Source organism: Oncorhynchus mykiss, chromosome 8 (genome assembly GCF_057628025.1).
Source record: "Oncorhynchus mykiss isolate SJ-2025 chromosome 8, ASM5762802v1, whole genome shotgun sequence".
NCBI classification, from domain to species: Eukaryota; Metazoa; Chordata; class Actinopteri; order Salmoniformes; family Salmonidae; genus Oncorhynchus; species Oncorhynchus mykiss.
Window position 1 is genome coordinate 28,656,207 of NC_143029.1, and position 14,999 is coordinate 28,671,205.

The window sequence follows — 14,999 nt, forward strand, 5'->3', positions numbered from 1 at the left end:
ACTTTCTTGGGCACCCTGAAGCCTTCTTCACAACAACTGAACCGCTCTCCTTGAAGTTCTTGATGATCCGATAAATGGTTGATTTAGGTGCATTCTTACTGGCAGCAATATCTTTGCCTGTGAAGCCCTTTTTGTGAAAAGCAATGATGACGGCACGTGTGTCCTTGCATGTAACCATGGTTGACAGATGAAGAACAATGATTCCAAGCACCTGCCTCCTTTTTGAAGCTTCCAGTCTGTTATTCAAACTCAATCAGCATGACAGAGTGATCTCCGGCCTTGTCCTCGTCACACCTGTGTTAACGAGCGAATCACTGACATGATGTCAGCTGGTCCTTTTGTGGCAGGGCTGAAATGCAGTGGAAATATTTTTGGGGGATTCAGTTCATTTGCATGGCAAAGAGGGACTTTGCAATTAATTGCAATTCATCATCTTCATAACATTCTGGAGTATATGCAAATTGCCATACAAACTGAGGCAGCAGACTTTGTGAAAATTTATATTTGTGTCATTCTCAAAACTTTTGGCAAAGACTAGTTGGGAAGACATTTTTAATGTACCGATTCCATGGCACATGTTTTATGAACTGATACACAAAATGCTGCTGGATTCAAAACTTAGAATTTCTCTATTTAAATTATACAAAATTCTTACAACCAATTGTTTTGGTACTGTCCATATGTAGCTTGTTTTTGGTCACAGGTTCAGGAATGGCTGAAGAATTGCAACATTTACCTGGAGCTAACTCTGCAAATAACACTGCTCTGTGATTTGAAAAGTCAGTCAATTTCTCAACAATATAACACTTTTAGCAAAAAATGTCTCTTTAATTTACAATCTGTAGGAACTATGAGAATAGAAAGGTTCAGAACTGTTGTGAAATATCAGCAACATTGAAAAATATATGGCAACTAGAAATCTAAACTGGATGGTGTTCAGAGATAGATGGGTGGGGTTGAGTGGAGAATGTGTTTTCACTGCACCAGAATTCAATGGCGGTGAGCTTTACACCCCTTCAACTGATGCTTGGCATTGTGGTGATTTTAGGCTTGTGTGTGCGGCTGCTTGGCTATGGAAACTCATTTAATGAAGCTGCTCGACGAACAGTTTTTGTACTGACGTTGCTTCCAGAGGCACTTTGGTACTCACTAGTGAGTGTTGCAACTGAGGACAGATGATTCTTACGTGCTTCAGCACTTGCCGGTTCCGTTCTGTGAGCTTGTGTGGCCTACCACTTCGCGGCTGAGCTGTTGTTACTCCTAGATATTTCCACTTCACAATGACAGCACTTACAGTTGACCAAGGTAGCTCTAGTAGGGCAGAAATTTGACGAACTGACTTGTTGGAAACGTGGCATCCTATGACGCTGCCACGTTGAAAGTCACTGAGCTCTTCATTAAGGCCATTCTACTGCCAATGTTTGTCTATGGAGATTGCATGTCTGTGTGCTCGATTTTATACACCTGTCAGCAACGGATGTGGCTGAAATAGCCAAATTCACTAATTTGAAAGGCTGTCCACATATATTATAAACTCAGTAAAAAAAGAAACGCCCCTTTATCAGGATCCTGTCTTTCAAAGATAATTCGTAAGAATCCAAATAACTTCACAGATCTTCATTGTAAACAGTATTGTATATAATATAACACTGTTTCCCATGCTTGTTCAATTAACCATAAACAATTAATGAACATGCGCCCGTGGAACGTTCGTTAAGACACTAACAGCTTAAAAACGGTAGGCAATTAAGGTCACAGTTATAAAAACTTAGGACACTAAAGAGGCCTTTCTACTGACTCTGAAAAACACCAAAAGAAAGATGCCCAGGGTTCCTGGTCATCTGCGGGAACGTGCCTTAGGCATGCTGCAAGGAGGCAGATGTGGCCAGGGCAATAAATTGCAATGTCCGTACTGTGAGATGCCTAAGAAAGCACTACAGGGAGACAGGACGGACAGCTGATCGTCCTCGCAGTGGCAGACCACGTGTAACAACACCTGCACAGGATCGGTACATCTGAATATCACACCTACGGGACAGGTACAGGATCGAAACAACAACTGCCCGAGTTACACCAGGGACGCACAATCCCTCCATCAGTGCTCAGACTGTCCGCAATAGGCTGAGAGAGGCTGGACTGAGGGAGGTCCTCACCAGACATCACCGGCAACAACGTCGCCTATGGGCACAAACCCACCGTCGCTGGACCAGACGGGACTGTCAAAAAGTGCTCATCACTGACGAGTCACGGTTTTGTCTCACCAGGGGTGATGGTCGGATTCACGTTTATCGACAAAGTAATGAGCGTTACACCGAGGCGTGTACTCTGGAGCGGGATCGATTTGGAGGTGGAGGGTCCGTCATGGCCACCGAAAAGCCAAGATCTCAATCCCATTGAGCACGTCTGTTGGATCGGAGGGTGAGGGCTAGGGCCATTCCCCCCAGAAATGTCCGGGAACTCGCAGGTGCCTTGGTAGAAGAGTGGGGTAACATCTCACAGCAAGAACTGGCAAATCTGGTGCAGTCCATGAAGAGGAGATGCACTGCAGTACTTAATGCAGCTGGTGGTCACACCAGATACTGACTGTTACTTTTGATTTTGACCCCCCCCCCCCTTTGTTCAGGGACACATTATTCAATTTCTGTTAGTCACATGTCTGTGGAACTTGTTCAGTTGTTGAAACTGGTTATGTTCATACAAATATTTACATGTTAAGTTTGCTGAAAATAAACGCAGATGACCGTGAGAGGACGTTTCTTTTTTGCTGAGTTTATATACAAAAGTATCTACACAAGTATTGAGGGTACTGGGCAACGGGTCGATTTGGGATTGGAAAGTTCGCTTCACTGCCGTTCCTAAAAGTCACTTAGACTGATATCAAAGGTCACGTTGAAAGATGTGCCGTTGAAGTTTGTTTTGATTGTTTAAATGCATTTCCAAAAAGTCACTGACAATTTGTGTACTCATCATAAGTTAAATAATGCATGTGTCAGATGGAGTTTATTGCAATTTCCAAAATGCATTTACCATTTTGGTTTGGATTTGGTATTTGTGTGGATAGACTCACAAAGTGTATTATAAAGTGTATAACATAAAGAAGCCAACAAACTATAGGTGCGAGTGCAGATATCTGATCATGCATTGACAGAATCGTGGGGATTGTGTAATCATCCAAAAAGACAACAGTTTAACAGAGTCATGTTCATTAGGGCACGCATGGGAAATCGTTCAAAAATGTTTTTCAACATAATACAAAAAGTCCACATAAACCATCCCTGTTTCAGTCTGATTTTCCCCCAATTCGGTGCCTAATGAACACAACCCTGGTAATAACTGACTAACTGCAATAAGGCAGGACATTCTTTTTGGCCACACTTTACATGACATAGGCTTTAGACCAGAGGAACTACAGTACAAGTGGAATAACCCATATATTTATCCTGCCTTCTAAGAACATGCTGATGTGCAGTACTTACCACATTTGCCCTCACTTGTTTGTCTTTGCGCTCACTTTTTGCCTTGGAAAACAGAATTGGGGGTGGTAAGTGCTGTTACCTGTCTGTACTTCTAATCACATAAGTTAAAGTTATTCCTAATAAACTTCTACTACTAAACCTGAAATAATGCCCATGTAATGTAAAGGTTTGTGTTGCCTTGTTTTATGATGCATCTGTATAGTGGACTAGGTGGAAGATGATCGTCAATGCTTAGCCCCCCCCCCCCCCCCTCCTACCCTTTCATGCATATCTAAATTGATCAATTGGGTGTTAGCATTAGCAATATGAAAACAGATGAATCTTGCCCTGTGACTGACTAGGTTGAAATGATCGCCATATTTCGTACACCTATCCCATCCTTTCAGATCTACACAAGCGCCAAGGGGCAGTGGTCACCAACCATGGTCCTGGAGTGTTAAAGGGTCCAGCACAGCACTGGCACACCTGATTCTACTAACCAACTGCTTATCCAAGGTAAATCAGGCGTATCAGTGCTGGAACAAAAGCCTGTCCACCTTGTAGCTCTCTAGGGCAGTGCTCTCCTATGCTGGTCCTGGGGACCAACAGTGTACTTCGGAGGCTTTTTCTCCAGCACCTACATACCTGCTTTTACTTATCTCCAAAGCCAACCACTTGATTAGGCAAATCAGGTTTGTTAGTGTTGGGCGAGAACAAAAGCCTGTAATCCATATGGGTCTCTCCTTGGACCAGGCTTAGTGACCACTGGCCTAGAGGGTTGACTAGACCAGAGGCTGTAGGGGGTGGACTTTGAGTAACCCTATTTCACTGTTACATCACTATGTAAACAACGACTGTATAAGCGGGGTAAACAGTTGCAAGTTACATTTTTAGCATCATAAAATACTAAAAGTGAACTGGTTTGTCCCAATTCTGTGTCTCTAAAATGCATTAATTTAATGTTTTATCTCTTTCCTCGGAGTTAAGTTGTTCACAGGAATGTCTCACTAGCTAAATAGTAACAACTCACTACTATTTGGAACCTGGGGTGTATTTGCTTCACTGCAGTTCCAAAAAGTCACTTAAGACTAATATCAAAGAAGTCACGCTGAAAGATATGCCGTTCAAGTTGATTTTGATTGTGTCACTGCAAAAAATCACTGACATAATTTGTGTACTCAGAGGTAAAATAATGCATTGGTGTGGGATGGTGTCTATTGCAATTTCCAAAATCCATTAACTTTGGTTTGGATTTGGTATTGTTGTGGATTCACTCATAGTGTAAATCATGAAGGAGCCAACAAGCTATAGCTGTGAGTGCAGATATCTAAACTTGATGAACTAATGTCTCCTATTGAACCTGGGGTGTATGCATTAGTTCACACCGTAGAACATTTTTTTCAACGAAAACCAGAGTTTCATATTGGAAGTTCAGGTAGCAACCTCCCCGTTTCGGTCTGTTTGGTTCCTAGTGAACACATCCCTGGCGGGCACACAGTTTTTCAAACGGTGATGCCATAGTAAAATAGGGTTATTGGAATTGGACAGAGGACGATGAGTGCTGAGAGAGGACCTACATGGAGAGTTTTCTAGACTGGGTGTCCTTGCTCCCGTTGGTGGAGCGGTGGTCCAGGGTGCTGCTGCGGTGCTGGTGTTGGTGCGGGTGATCCACCAAGGTGTTGGTGGTGTTGCTGCGGATCAGGACGGGCATGGAGGAAGCCGAGGGAGTTGGAGACAGCACCGACGACGCTGCTGCCACGCTGAAGTGGTGCGACCGCAGAGCCTCGTCCGCTGCAACACACACAGGAAGTGATGAGGTGACTGATGATGTGACAGACTGAGTGATGAGGTGACCACAGGAAGTGACAGAGTGGAACATTTGGATTTAAAATAATTGTTTATTTATTAATGCTAATTTAGTTGACAGGGAGAGAGCACATGCTCCAGGGCTCTCCAAATCAGGGGTTTGGAAGGTCACCTGAGTCTGTATGTATGTAGGGAATAGTTCACTCCCAAAATTAGATAGGGCTGATCTTTTCTGTAATTTGGCATTGACATCTGTACATTTCCCCTCATGCTTATAATCTGATGGGCTGAAATGTGGACATATTTCTGTATTTATTTATTTAATATCGGCACTAAAATCAGATGAGTTGCACTAAAATAGGAGATGCACTTACAAGAATGACCCAGATTTTTGGGGTGTTGCATTACTTTAACAGAAGGTTCACACATGGTTAAATTTCATTTAATTTGTTGTAATATTCTAGGAAGGTTCTCCGAATGATTTGACATTGGGAATGTTCTCAAAAAGTTCAAAGAACTTTAAGAAACAATGTTCTTCTGAGGGAATGTTTCTGTGGAAATGTCAGTACTTTCAGGATAACGTTTCCAACATGGTTCTTTTTGAAGTCATGTTCTCAAATTGTTCAGAGAACTTTAAGAAACAATATTCTTCTGTGGGAATTTCAGTACTACCACAGAACATTCCACTAAAAGTTCCCATGTTTAATGTCATATTTTTACTACATTCTGGGAACATTCCAAAAAATTGTGTGACTTAAGCGATGCTCTCAGAACGTTCAGAGAATGTATATTTCATGTCAGTTCTTACCAATATTCGGGGAATGTTCTAAAAAATTATATTCTACACATTAACATCACATTTTAAAGGTCCAATACAGCTGTTTTTATCTGAATATAAAATAGTTTTGGGGTAAACTTACTGTGATTGTTTTCAATTGAAATGGTCAAAAATACAATTTTGCTAGGACTGTCTGGGAGTGGTCTTAGATGGGAGGGGAAAACTGAAAACTAGCTGTTATTGGAAGAGGTTTGGAATTCTTTCTTCCTGGTGATGTCACTAGGCAGGCCAAAACACCATCCCACCAAAACAGCCTGAGATATCAGGCAGTCTTTTCAAACAGCTCTTACACTAAAAGGGCATTATTCATTTTCACAATTTCACAGTACTATTCTAACCTCATATTGTGGAAATATATATATAACACAGGAAATCAAATTTTTGACTGCACTGGGTCTTTAGATTTTGTTCTCACAACATGAAAACTTTCCATAAAAACCACAAGAAAACGTTTGTAACTTTTACAGAATGTTAATAGAATGTTATTTAAAAACAATACCATTCCCTTTCTCCGCTTCAACAAAACTCTATCCTACAGTATATCTTGTTAAGTGTGTTCAGGTGCTTTGGTCGTGCCCACTAATTGGCCACACCTGATCTTAATAAGTGAATGAACAGCTTTGTATGCGTAACAAAACATGGTGGCGCAGGGGACTAATTCCATGGATAGAGAAGATAAAATCTCACTGATGCTGTGCAGTGGTGTAAAGTACTTAAGTAAAAATAAAAATAATAAAAATAATATAAACTACTACTATTGATATTTTTGACAACTTTTACTTCACTACATTCCTAAAGAAAATTATGTACTTTTTACTCCTTACATTTTCCCCGACACCCAAAAGTAATCGTTACATTTTGAAGAGAACATCCCTGGTCATCTCTACTACCTCTGATCTGGCGGACTCACTAAACACAAATGCTTTGTTTCTGAATGATGTCTGAGGGTTGGAGTGTAGAGAACGTTCTCAGAATGTTATTTCAAATAACCTACAATTTCCGTTCTCAGAGCCTCAATAAAACCTCCCAAGAAAAACTTTAAAGTAACTAGAGTAAAACATTCTCAGAACCTCCCTGCAAACTAAAAACAAACTGTTGTTTTTAGGTCGCTTTTGTTGTCAGAATGTACTTTTTTGTTTTACCGGTTAAGAAATGTAGTGCTTCGTTCCCGGAACCAATCTGAAACCAACAACATAGGTTGGTTCCCACAACTTCCAAGGAACTAGCTGGGAAAAATAGGATGATTTGCACTAAAATAGGATGAGCAATGCACTAAAATAGGAATACTTGATTACCATTCATAGGAAGCAAGTTCTTCCCTTTTCCAGGACAGCTTCCTGAATCCTTGACCTTTCTGGGGAGGAAAACCAAGAAGGAAGAACGTGTCAAGACAATAATAAGTGGCTAAAACGTATACGTGGTCCCATAAATATAAATGTTACTGGAATGTGTGTGTGTGCGCGAGATTTATTTTCTTAAAATAACAATCGAAAAGCATAGCTGTTCCTATAAAGAGTATTTATTTAAAATATATCCATACATTTATGTTTGATTAAATATATTATATCAAAATATATTTCAGCAAAATTATATAGTGATGTTTTGGGTTAGGGATATGGTTGGACGGGGTACTACTTACAGAGTTTTGTCTGGATTAGCCATCTTGGGTGTAGTAGGGTGGCTGCTAAGCGACCGACTCCGTGCCAGTTTGGCCTTCCTCAACTCTTTACCTGTAGATTCATCATCACCATGATCAAACACTATCTCCACCAAGTTGAACAGGATAGCTTATTGGCTCATATGTTTTTTGTCTTGATTCACTGAGTTGAAAGCTCTTTGTCGTGTGCAACAATCTGCTACTGTTGCTGTGGGAACAGAGTTATCAAAACCCCTTACAGTTATGCTAGAATGACATACATTTCTATCCATGGTCAAGGAAGTGCTTTGGTAACACTTTACAATAACTGAAATCTTCAAAAATGTGTGTTTACAAATAATAAAATACAAATGTATTAATTGTTCATAGAGTTAATGAATGCTTATAAGGTGTTGCCAGTGTTTCTCTCTCCCACATTGAATTTTTCCAAATTGGAAAAATAAAGATATTGATTGATTCCCAGTCTTACCGGAGGAGGTGGACAAAGTGGCCCCGGACGTGGATCCAGACAGGCCCTTGGTCCCTGACAACCCTGTCTTACTGTCCCTCCCTGCCAACACAGCCACCCACACAGTCACAACATGTCACAGGGCACCATGTCTCAATGAATTTGAGATCTGTGTATTATCTATAATACAGTTGAAATCAGAAGTTAACATTCACCTTAGCCAAATACATTTAAACTCAAATTTCGAAATTCCTGACATTTAATCATGTCTTAGGTCAGTTAGGATCACCACTTTATTTTAAGAATGTGAAATGTCAGAATAATAGTAGAGATAATTATTTATTTCAGTTGTTATTTATTTCATCACATTCCCAGTGGGTCAGAGGTTTACATACATTCAGTTAGTATTTGGTAGCATTGCCTTGCAATTGTTAAACTTGGGTCAAACGTTTCGGGTAGCCTTCCATAAGCTTCCCACAATAAGTTGGGTGAATTTTGGCCCATTCCTCCTGACAGAGCTGGTGTAACTGAGTCAGGTTTGTAAGTATCCTTGCTCGCACACACTTTTTCAGTTCTGCCCACAAATGTTCTATAGGATTTAGAGCTTTGTGATGGCCACTCCAATACATTGGCTTTGATGTCCTTAAGCCATTTTGCCACAACTTTGGAAGTATGATTGGGGTCATTGTCCATTTGGAAGACCCATTTGCGACCAAGCTTTAACTTCCTGACTGATGTCTTGAGATGTTGCTTCAATATATCCACATCATTTTTCAGCCTCATGATGCCATCTATTTTGTGAAGTGCACCAGTCCCTACTTCAGCAAAGCACCCCCACAACATGATGCTGCCACCTCCGTGCTTCACGGTTGGGATGGTGTTCTTCGGCTTGCAAGCCTCCCCCTTTTTCCTCCAAACATAACAATGGTTATTATGGATAAACAGTTCTATTTTTGTTTCATCAGACCAGAGGACATTTCTCCAAAAAGTACGATCTTTGTCCCCATGTGTAGTTACAAACCGTAGTCAAGCTTTTTTATGTCGGTTTTGGAGCAGTGGCTTCTTCCTTGCTGAGCAGCCTTTCAGGTCATGTCGATATAGGACTCGTTTTACTGTGGATATAGATACTTTTTGTTTCCTCCAGCATCTTCACAGCGTCCTTTGCCGTTGTTCTGGGATTGATTTGCACCTTTCGCACCAAAGTACGTATTTCTAGGAGACAGAACGCGTCTCCTTCCTGAGCAGTATGGCGGCTGAGTGGTCCCATGTTGTTTATACTTGCGTACTATTGTTTGTACAGATGAACGTGGAACCTTCAGGCGTTTGGAAATTGCTCCCAAGGATGAACCAGACTTGTGGAGGTCTACAATTTTATTTCTGAGGTCTTGGCTGATTACTTTGATTTTCCCATGATGTCAAGCAAAAGCACTGAGTTTGAAGGTAGGCCTTGAAATACATCCACAGGTACACCTTCAATTGACTCAAATTATGTCAATTAGCCTATCAGAAGCTTCTAAAGCCATGACATCATTTTATGGAATTTTCCAAGCTGTTTAAAGGCACAGTCAATTTAGTGTATGTAAACTTCTTGACACACTGGAATTGTGATACAATGAATTATAAGTGAAATAATCTGTCTGTAAACAATTGTTGGAAAAATTACTTGTGTCATGCACAAAATAGATGTCCTAACCGACTTGCCAAAACTATAGTTTGTTAACAAGAAATTTGTGGAGTGTTTGAAAAAAACGAGTTTTAATGACTCCAACCTAAGTGTATGTAAACTTCCGACTTCAACTGTATATTAGTAAGAATCTCAAAGCAGATGTGTGATGTGTGTGGGAACGTACGTTTCTTTTCTGTGTGTTTTTCACTGGTGAGCTTGGCTTCGCTCTGCTGTCGCTCTAGCTGTTCCTGTGGTGGACGAGAGTAGCGACTCAAAGGGTTAAAAAAAAAAGAAACAAAGGCAGTTATTGCAATCTGTAAAATGTAAACACAACTGAGACATATTCGTCATCTTAGAGGTCATGTTTTGACACAATAACATTATGGTAGCTAGCAAAATAGTGTTGATGCAGTTGCTAACTAACTGTAAATAGCTTTAGCTAGCTATCAAACTAACTTGGCTAACGGTGGGGCCAACTATTCATTATACTGTATTACTATATTTATTTATAGTTAACTAGCTAGATACTGCACCACTCTTTACTAGCAAACACAATGCTAATACAATTATAGGTTACTAATTACCTTAGGTTTTAGATTAAAATTGTTTTACATGTTGACATTTGAAGTTTCTTCTTTCCAAACATATTGTGCCTTGTACAACCAAGCCCATGTATCCCCCTTCAAAAGACCCCTTCCTTGCTGCTTGCTGCTATATTTACAACTAAGAATTGTGACAAAATAAACTATCACAACAACCAGGAATAGATACCAAGGATACACACACACACACTATGGACTTTTGACCTAGTTTTGAAGTCATAATAAAGTTAGTGTATTCTGTCATTGACTAGATATCAAAGAATCAGGATGCCTCAGAAGACAAAGGAATCGGCTATACACTAAAGTTGTGATATTCAAATGTATTGTATTTTTGGGGGAACCGAAAAATAAGAGCACAGATTACAGTATGGGACAATATGAAATTGTATTGAATACATTTATTTATTGGTTTGCTTCTATTTTGAAAATGTAATAATTGAAGGTTATTTGTTTATTTACTGATTTTAAGGTTGTGTCATAAGATTTGGGGTGGCTTCGTGAGAAATTCTTGCCAAAGAAATGGGGTCCCCAGAAAAACTAGCTGAAAAAATAGGGTCACCTCTGAAAAAGTTTGAATACCACTGGACTTGAGCAGGGTGCTAGAGGAATTGAATAACAGGACATCAATCCATCTCTTTATAAATAAAGAGAGTCAAAAAAGCTTTCTGAAGAAAGGAATGAAAATAGAATCTTTGAAAAGGTTAATTCATGCACGAGTATGGAATGTTAAAAATACCAATATTGTTCTGATCAAAGACGCATGTTTGCTTGTTTTATTTTCCACTAATAATAAACTGACAGTGCTGTACGCATAAAAGGGGGCTTATAAAATATTAGTTCAACAAATAACAAGAACAAGGCGATGTTTGGTGACATAGTGCTACGTATTGACAGGATGGTGTAAAATCCCTCACCATCTTTAGAAGAGGGTTAATAGTACATACACTAACAAGCTTAACTTGTGTGTGTGTGGTGCTATGAGTTACTGCCCCAAAATCTACATTGTATAAAAATGAGTTATTTTTTATACAAGTCCCTCACCATCTCCAGCAGTAGAGTCTCTTCCTTCTCCTTCTTCTGGTCTAGTAGATCTCTCTCGTGTCTCTTATGGTACTAACATGGAAAAGTACATATTATACTGTATTCAAATCAGACCTGTGGTAGCACTTCCATGTTGTAACAATAGAAAGCAACCTTTCAGGATAATAGAGCTGTACTCGGACCCCTTGACTTTTTTCACATTACAGCCTTATTTTAAAATAGAGTAAAAAAAAATATATACATCCTCAGCAATATACAGACAATACCTCATAATGACAAAGTGAAAACAGGTTTTCTGCAGCATTGAAAGTCCCTAAGAACACAGTGGCCTCCATCATTCAGGCCAAAGAGTTCAATCTTGGTTTCATCAGACCAGAGAATCTTATTTCTCATGGTCTGAAAGAGTCTTTTTGTGCCTTTTGGCAAACACCAAGCGGGCTGTCATGTGCAATTTTACTGAGGAGTGGCTTCAGTCTGGCCACTCTACAATAAAGGCCTGATTGGTAGAGTGCTGGGCTTGTCCTTCTGGAGGATAGACTTATGGTCACATTTGCCAAATGGAGGGCGAGGGAGCGCGTTGTATGCGTCTCTGTTTTGTGGAGTAAACGTGGTCTAGAGTTGTTTTCCTCTGGTTGCTTCAATTGACATGCTGGTTGAAATGAAGTAAAACAGGATTTAAGTTTGCCTGCATTAACTAGGAGCGGCGCTTCTGGATGAGCATTTTCTTGTTTTCTTATGGCCTTATCCAGATGGTTGAGTGCGGTCTTAGTCCTAGCATCGGTTTGTGGTGGTAAATAGATGGCCTTGAATAATATAGATTCACTTTCTTGGTAGCTAGTGTGGTCTACAGCTTTTCATAAGCTACTCTACCTCAGGCGAGCAATACCAGACGTAGCTTCTCTTCTCTGTCCTGTCGATGCATGGAAAATCCCGCCAGCTCTATATTATCCGTGTCGTCGTTCAGCCACAACTCGGTGAAACATAGGATATTACAGTTCTTAATGTCCCGTTGGTAGAATAGTCTTGATTGCATAGCATCCATTTTGTTTTCCAGTGGAGGATTACTCACTTGCCTATGAAATTCTCAGAAGGCAGCCCGACCCCCGCCCCCTCTTTCTCTGTCTTTTCTTCACGCAAATGACAGGGATTTAAAGAAAAAATCTTCGTCCAGTTCAAGGTGAGTAATCGCTGTTCTGACGTCCAGAAACACATTTCTGTCATATGAGACGGTAGCAGCAACATTATGTACAAAATAAGTAAAAAAAATAAACAACGTGAAAAAACTAACAAAATAGCACAGTTGGTTAGGAGCCCATAAAACGGCAGCCATCCCCTCCGGTGTCAATCATGTCAAATCAATTGAATTTACCACCCGTGGACTCCAATCAAGTTGAAGAAACATCTGAAGGATGATCAATGGAAACAGAATTCACCCGAGGTAAATTTCTAATAGCAAAGGTTTTGAATACTGGTTTTGAATTTTTATTTCATTTGCAAACATATCTAAAAACCTGTTTTCGCTTTGTCATTGTGTATTGTGTGTAGACTGAGGATTTTTATTTATTTAATCAATTTTAGAATAAGTCTGTAAAATAACAAAATGTGGAAAAGGGGAAGGTGTCTGAATACTTTCCAAATGAGCCTGGAGCAAATAAGGGTTAAATGCCTTGCTCAAAGGCATGTTGACAGATTTTTCACCTTGTGGGCTTGGGTATTCGAACCAGCGACCTTTCAGTTACTGCCCAATGCGCTAACCGGTAGGGTCTAACCGCTAGGCTACCTGCTGCCCACCATATCAATACAATAAATTAAAATGTAAATACAACTGGCGACACATCGTCATTTTAGGAGAGAGGTTTTTGAAACGACAGAATGATGGTAGCTTGCAAAAGAGTGTAGAAACGGTTGCTAACTAACTGTAAGCAACTTTAGCTGACATGCTTATAGGACATTGCTATCTGCTACATAACCATTCTTCCAAGTATTCTAAAAAGAGTGAAGAAAGTAAGGGATTACTTACAGGTTCTGTGATGTCCATTTTGTCCAATTCCAGCACTGTCTAAAAAAAATTATAAAAAATAATGTTTATATGTGTGTGTGTGTGTGTGTGTGTGTGTATATATATATATACAGTGGGGCAAAAAACTATTTAGTCAGCCACCAATTGTGCATGTTCTCCCACTTAAAAAGATGAGAGAGGCCTGTAATTTTCATCATAGGTATACTTCAACTATGACAGACCAAATGAGAAAAAAAATCCAGAAAATCACATTGTAGGATTTTTAATTAATTTATTTGCAAATTTTGGTGGAAAATAAGTATTTGGTCAATAACAAAAGTTTATCTCAATACTTTGTTATATACCCTTTGTTGGCAATGACAGAGGTCAAACGTTTTCTGTAAGTCTTCACAAGGTTTTTTTGCTGGTATTTTGGCCCATTCCTCCATGCAGATCTCCTCTAGAGCAGTGATGTTTTGGGGCTGTTGCTGGGCAACACGGACTTTCAACCCCCTCCAAAGATTTTCTATGGGGATGAGATCTGGAGACTGGTTAGGCCACTCCAGGACCTTGAAATGCTTCTTACGAAGCCACTCCTTCATTGCCCGGGCGGTGTGTTTGGGATCATTGTCATACTGAAAGACCCAGCCACGTTTCATCTTCAATGCCCTTGCAGATGGAAGGAGGTTTTCACTCAAAATCTCACGATACATGGCCCCATTCATTCTTTCCTTTACACGGATTAGTCGTCCTGGTCCCTTTGCAGAAAAACAGCCCCAAAGCATGATGTTTCCACCCCCAAGCTTCACAGTAGGTATGGTGTTCTTTGGATAAAACTCAGCATTCTTTGTCCTCCAAACACGACGAGTTGAATTTTTACCAAAAAGTTATATTTTGGTTTCATTTGACCATATGACATTCTCCCAATCTTCTTCTGGATCATCCAAATGCTCTCTAGCAAACTTCAGACGGGCCTGGACATGTACTGGCTTAAGCAGGGGGGGGCACGTCTGGCACTGAAGGATTTGAGTCCCTGGCGGCGTAGTGTGTTACTGATGGTAGGCTTTGTTACTTTGGTCCCAGCTCTCTGCAGGTCATTCACTAGGTCCCCCCGTGTGGTTCTGGGATTTTTGCTCACCGTTCTTGTGATAATTTTGACCCCACGGGATGAGATCTTGCGTGGAGCCCCAGATCGAGGGAGATTATCAGTGCTCTTGTATGTCTTCCATTTCCTAATAATTGCTCCCACAGTTGATTTCTTCAAACCAAGCTGCTTACCTATTGCAGATTCAGTCTTCCAAGCCTGGTGCAGGTCTAAAATTGTGTTTCTGGTGTCCTTTGACAGCTCTTTGGTCTTGGCCATAGTGGAGTTTGGAGTGTGACTGTTTGAGGTTGTGGACAGGTGTCTTTTATACTGATAACAAATTCAAACAGGTGCCATTAATACAGGTAACGAGTGGAGGACAGAGGCCTCTTAAAGAAGAAGT

General features: G+C 40.3%; 1 protein-coding gene across 5 annotated transcripts in view; it reads right to left on the minus strand.

The window, feature by feature from the left end:
• ppp4r4 (protein phosphatase 4, regulatory subunit 4) overlaps nucleotides 1-14,999 on the minus strand; it is a 127,789-nt gene that overhangs the window by 2,199 nt on the left and 110,591 nt on the right. For 4 of the 5 annotated variants that reach the window (XM_036985226.2, XM_036985225.2, XM_090243095.1 and 1 more), the window contains exons 18-24: nucleotides 13,534-13,572; nucleotides 11,514-11,585; nucleotides 10,055-10,118; nucleotides 8,226-8,306; nucleotides 7,739-7,829; nucleotides 7,395-7,453; nucleotides 5,033-5,246 (exon numbers count right to left, since the gene is read on the minus strand). In XM_036985226.2, the coding sequence (XP_036841121.1) occupies nucleotides 5,033-5,246; nucleotides 7,395-7,453; nucleotides 7,739-7,829; nucleotides 8,226-8,306; nucleotides 10,055-10,118; nucleotides 11,514-11,585; nucleotides 13,534-13,572 (620 nt within the window). Of the gene's footprint in view, nucleotides 1-3,476; nucleotides 5,247-7,394; nucleotides 7,454-7,738; nucleotides 7,830-8,225; nucleotides 8,307-10,054; nucleotides 10,119-11,513; nucleotides 11,586-13,533; nucleotides 13,573-14,999 lie in introns of all 5 variants that reach the window. The other variant, XR_016497715.1, reaches the window with a different exon arrangement.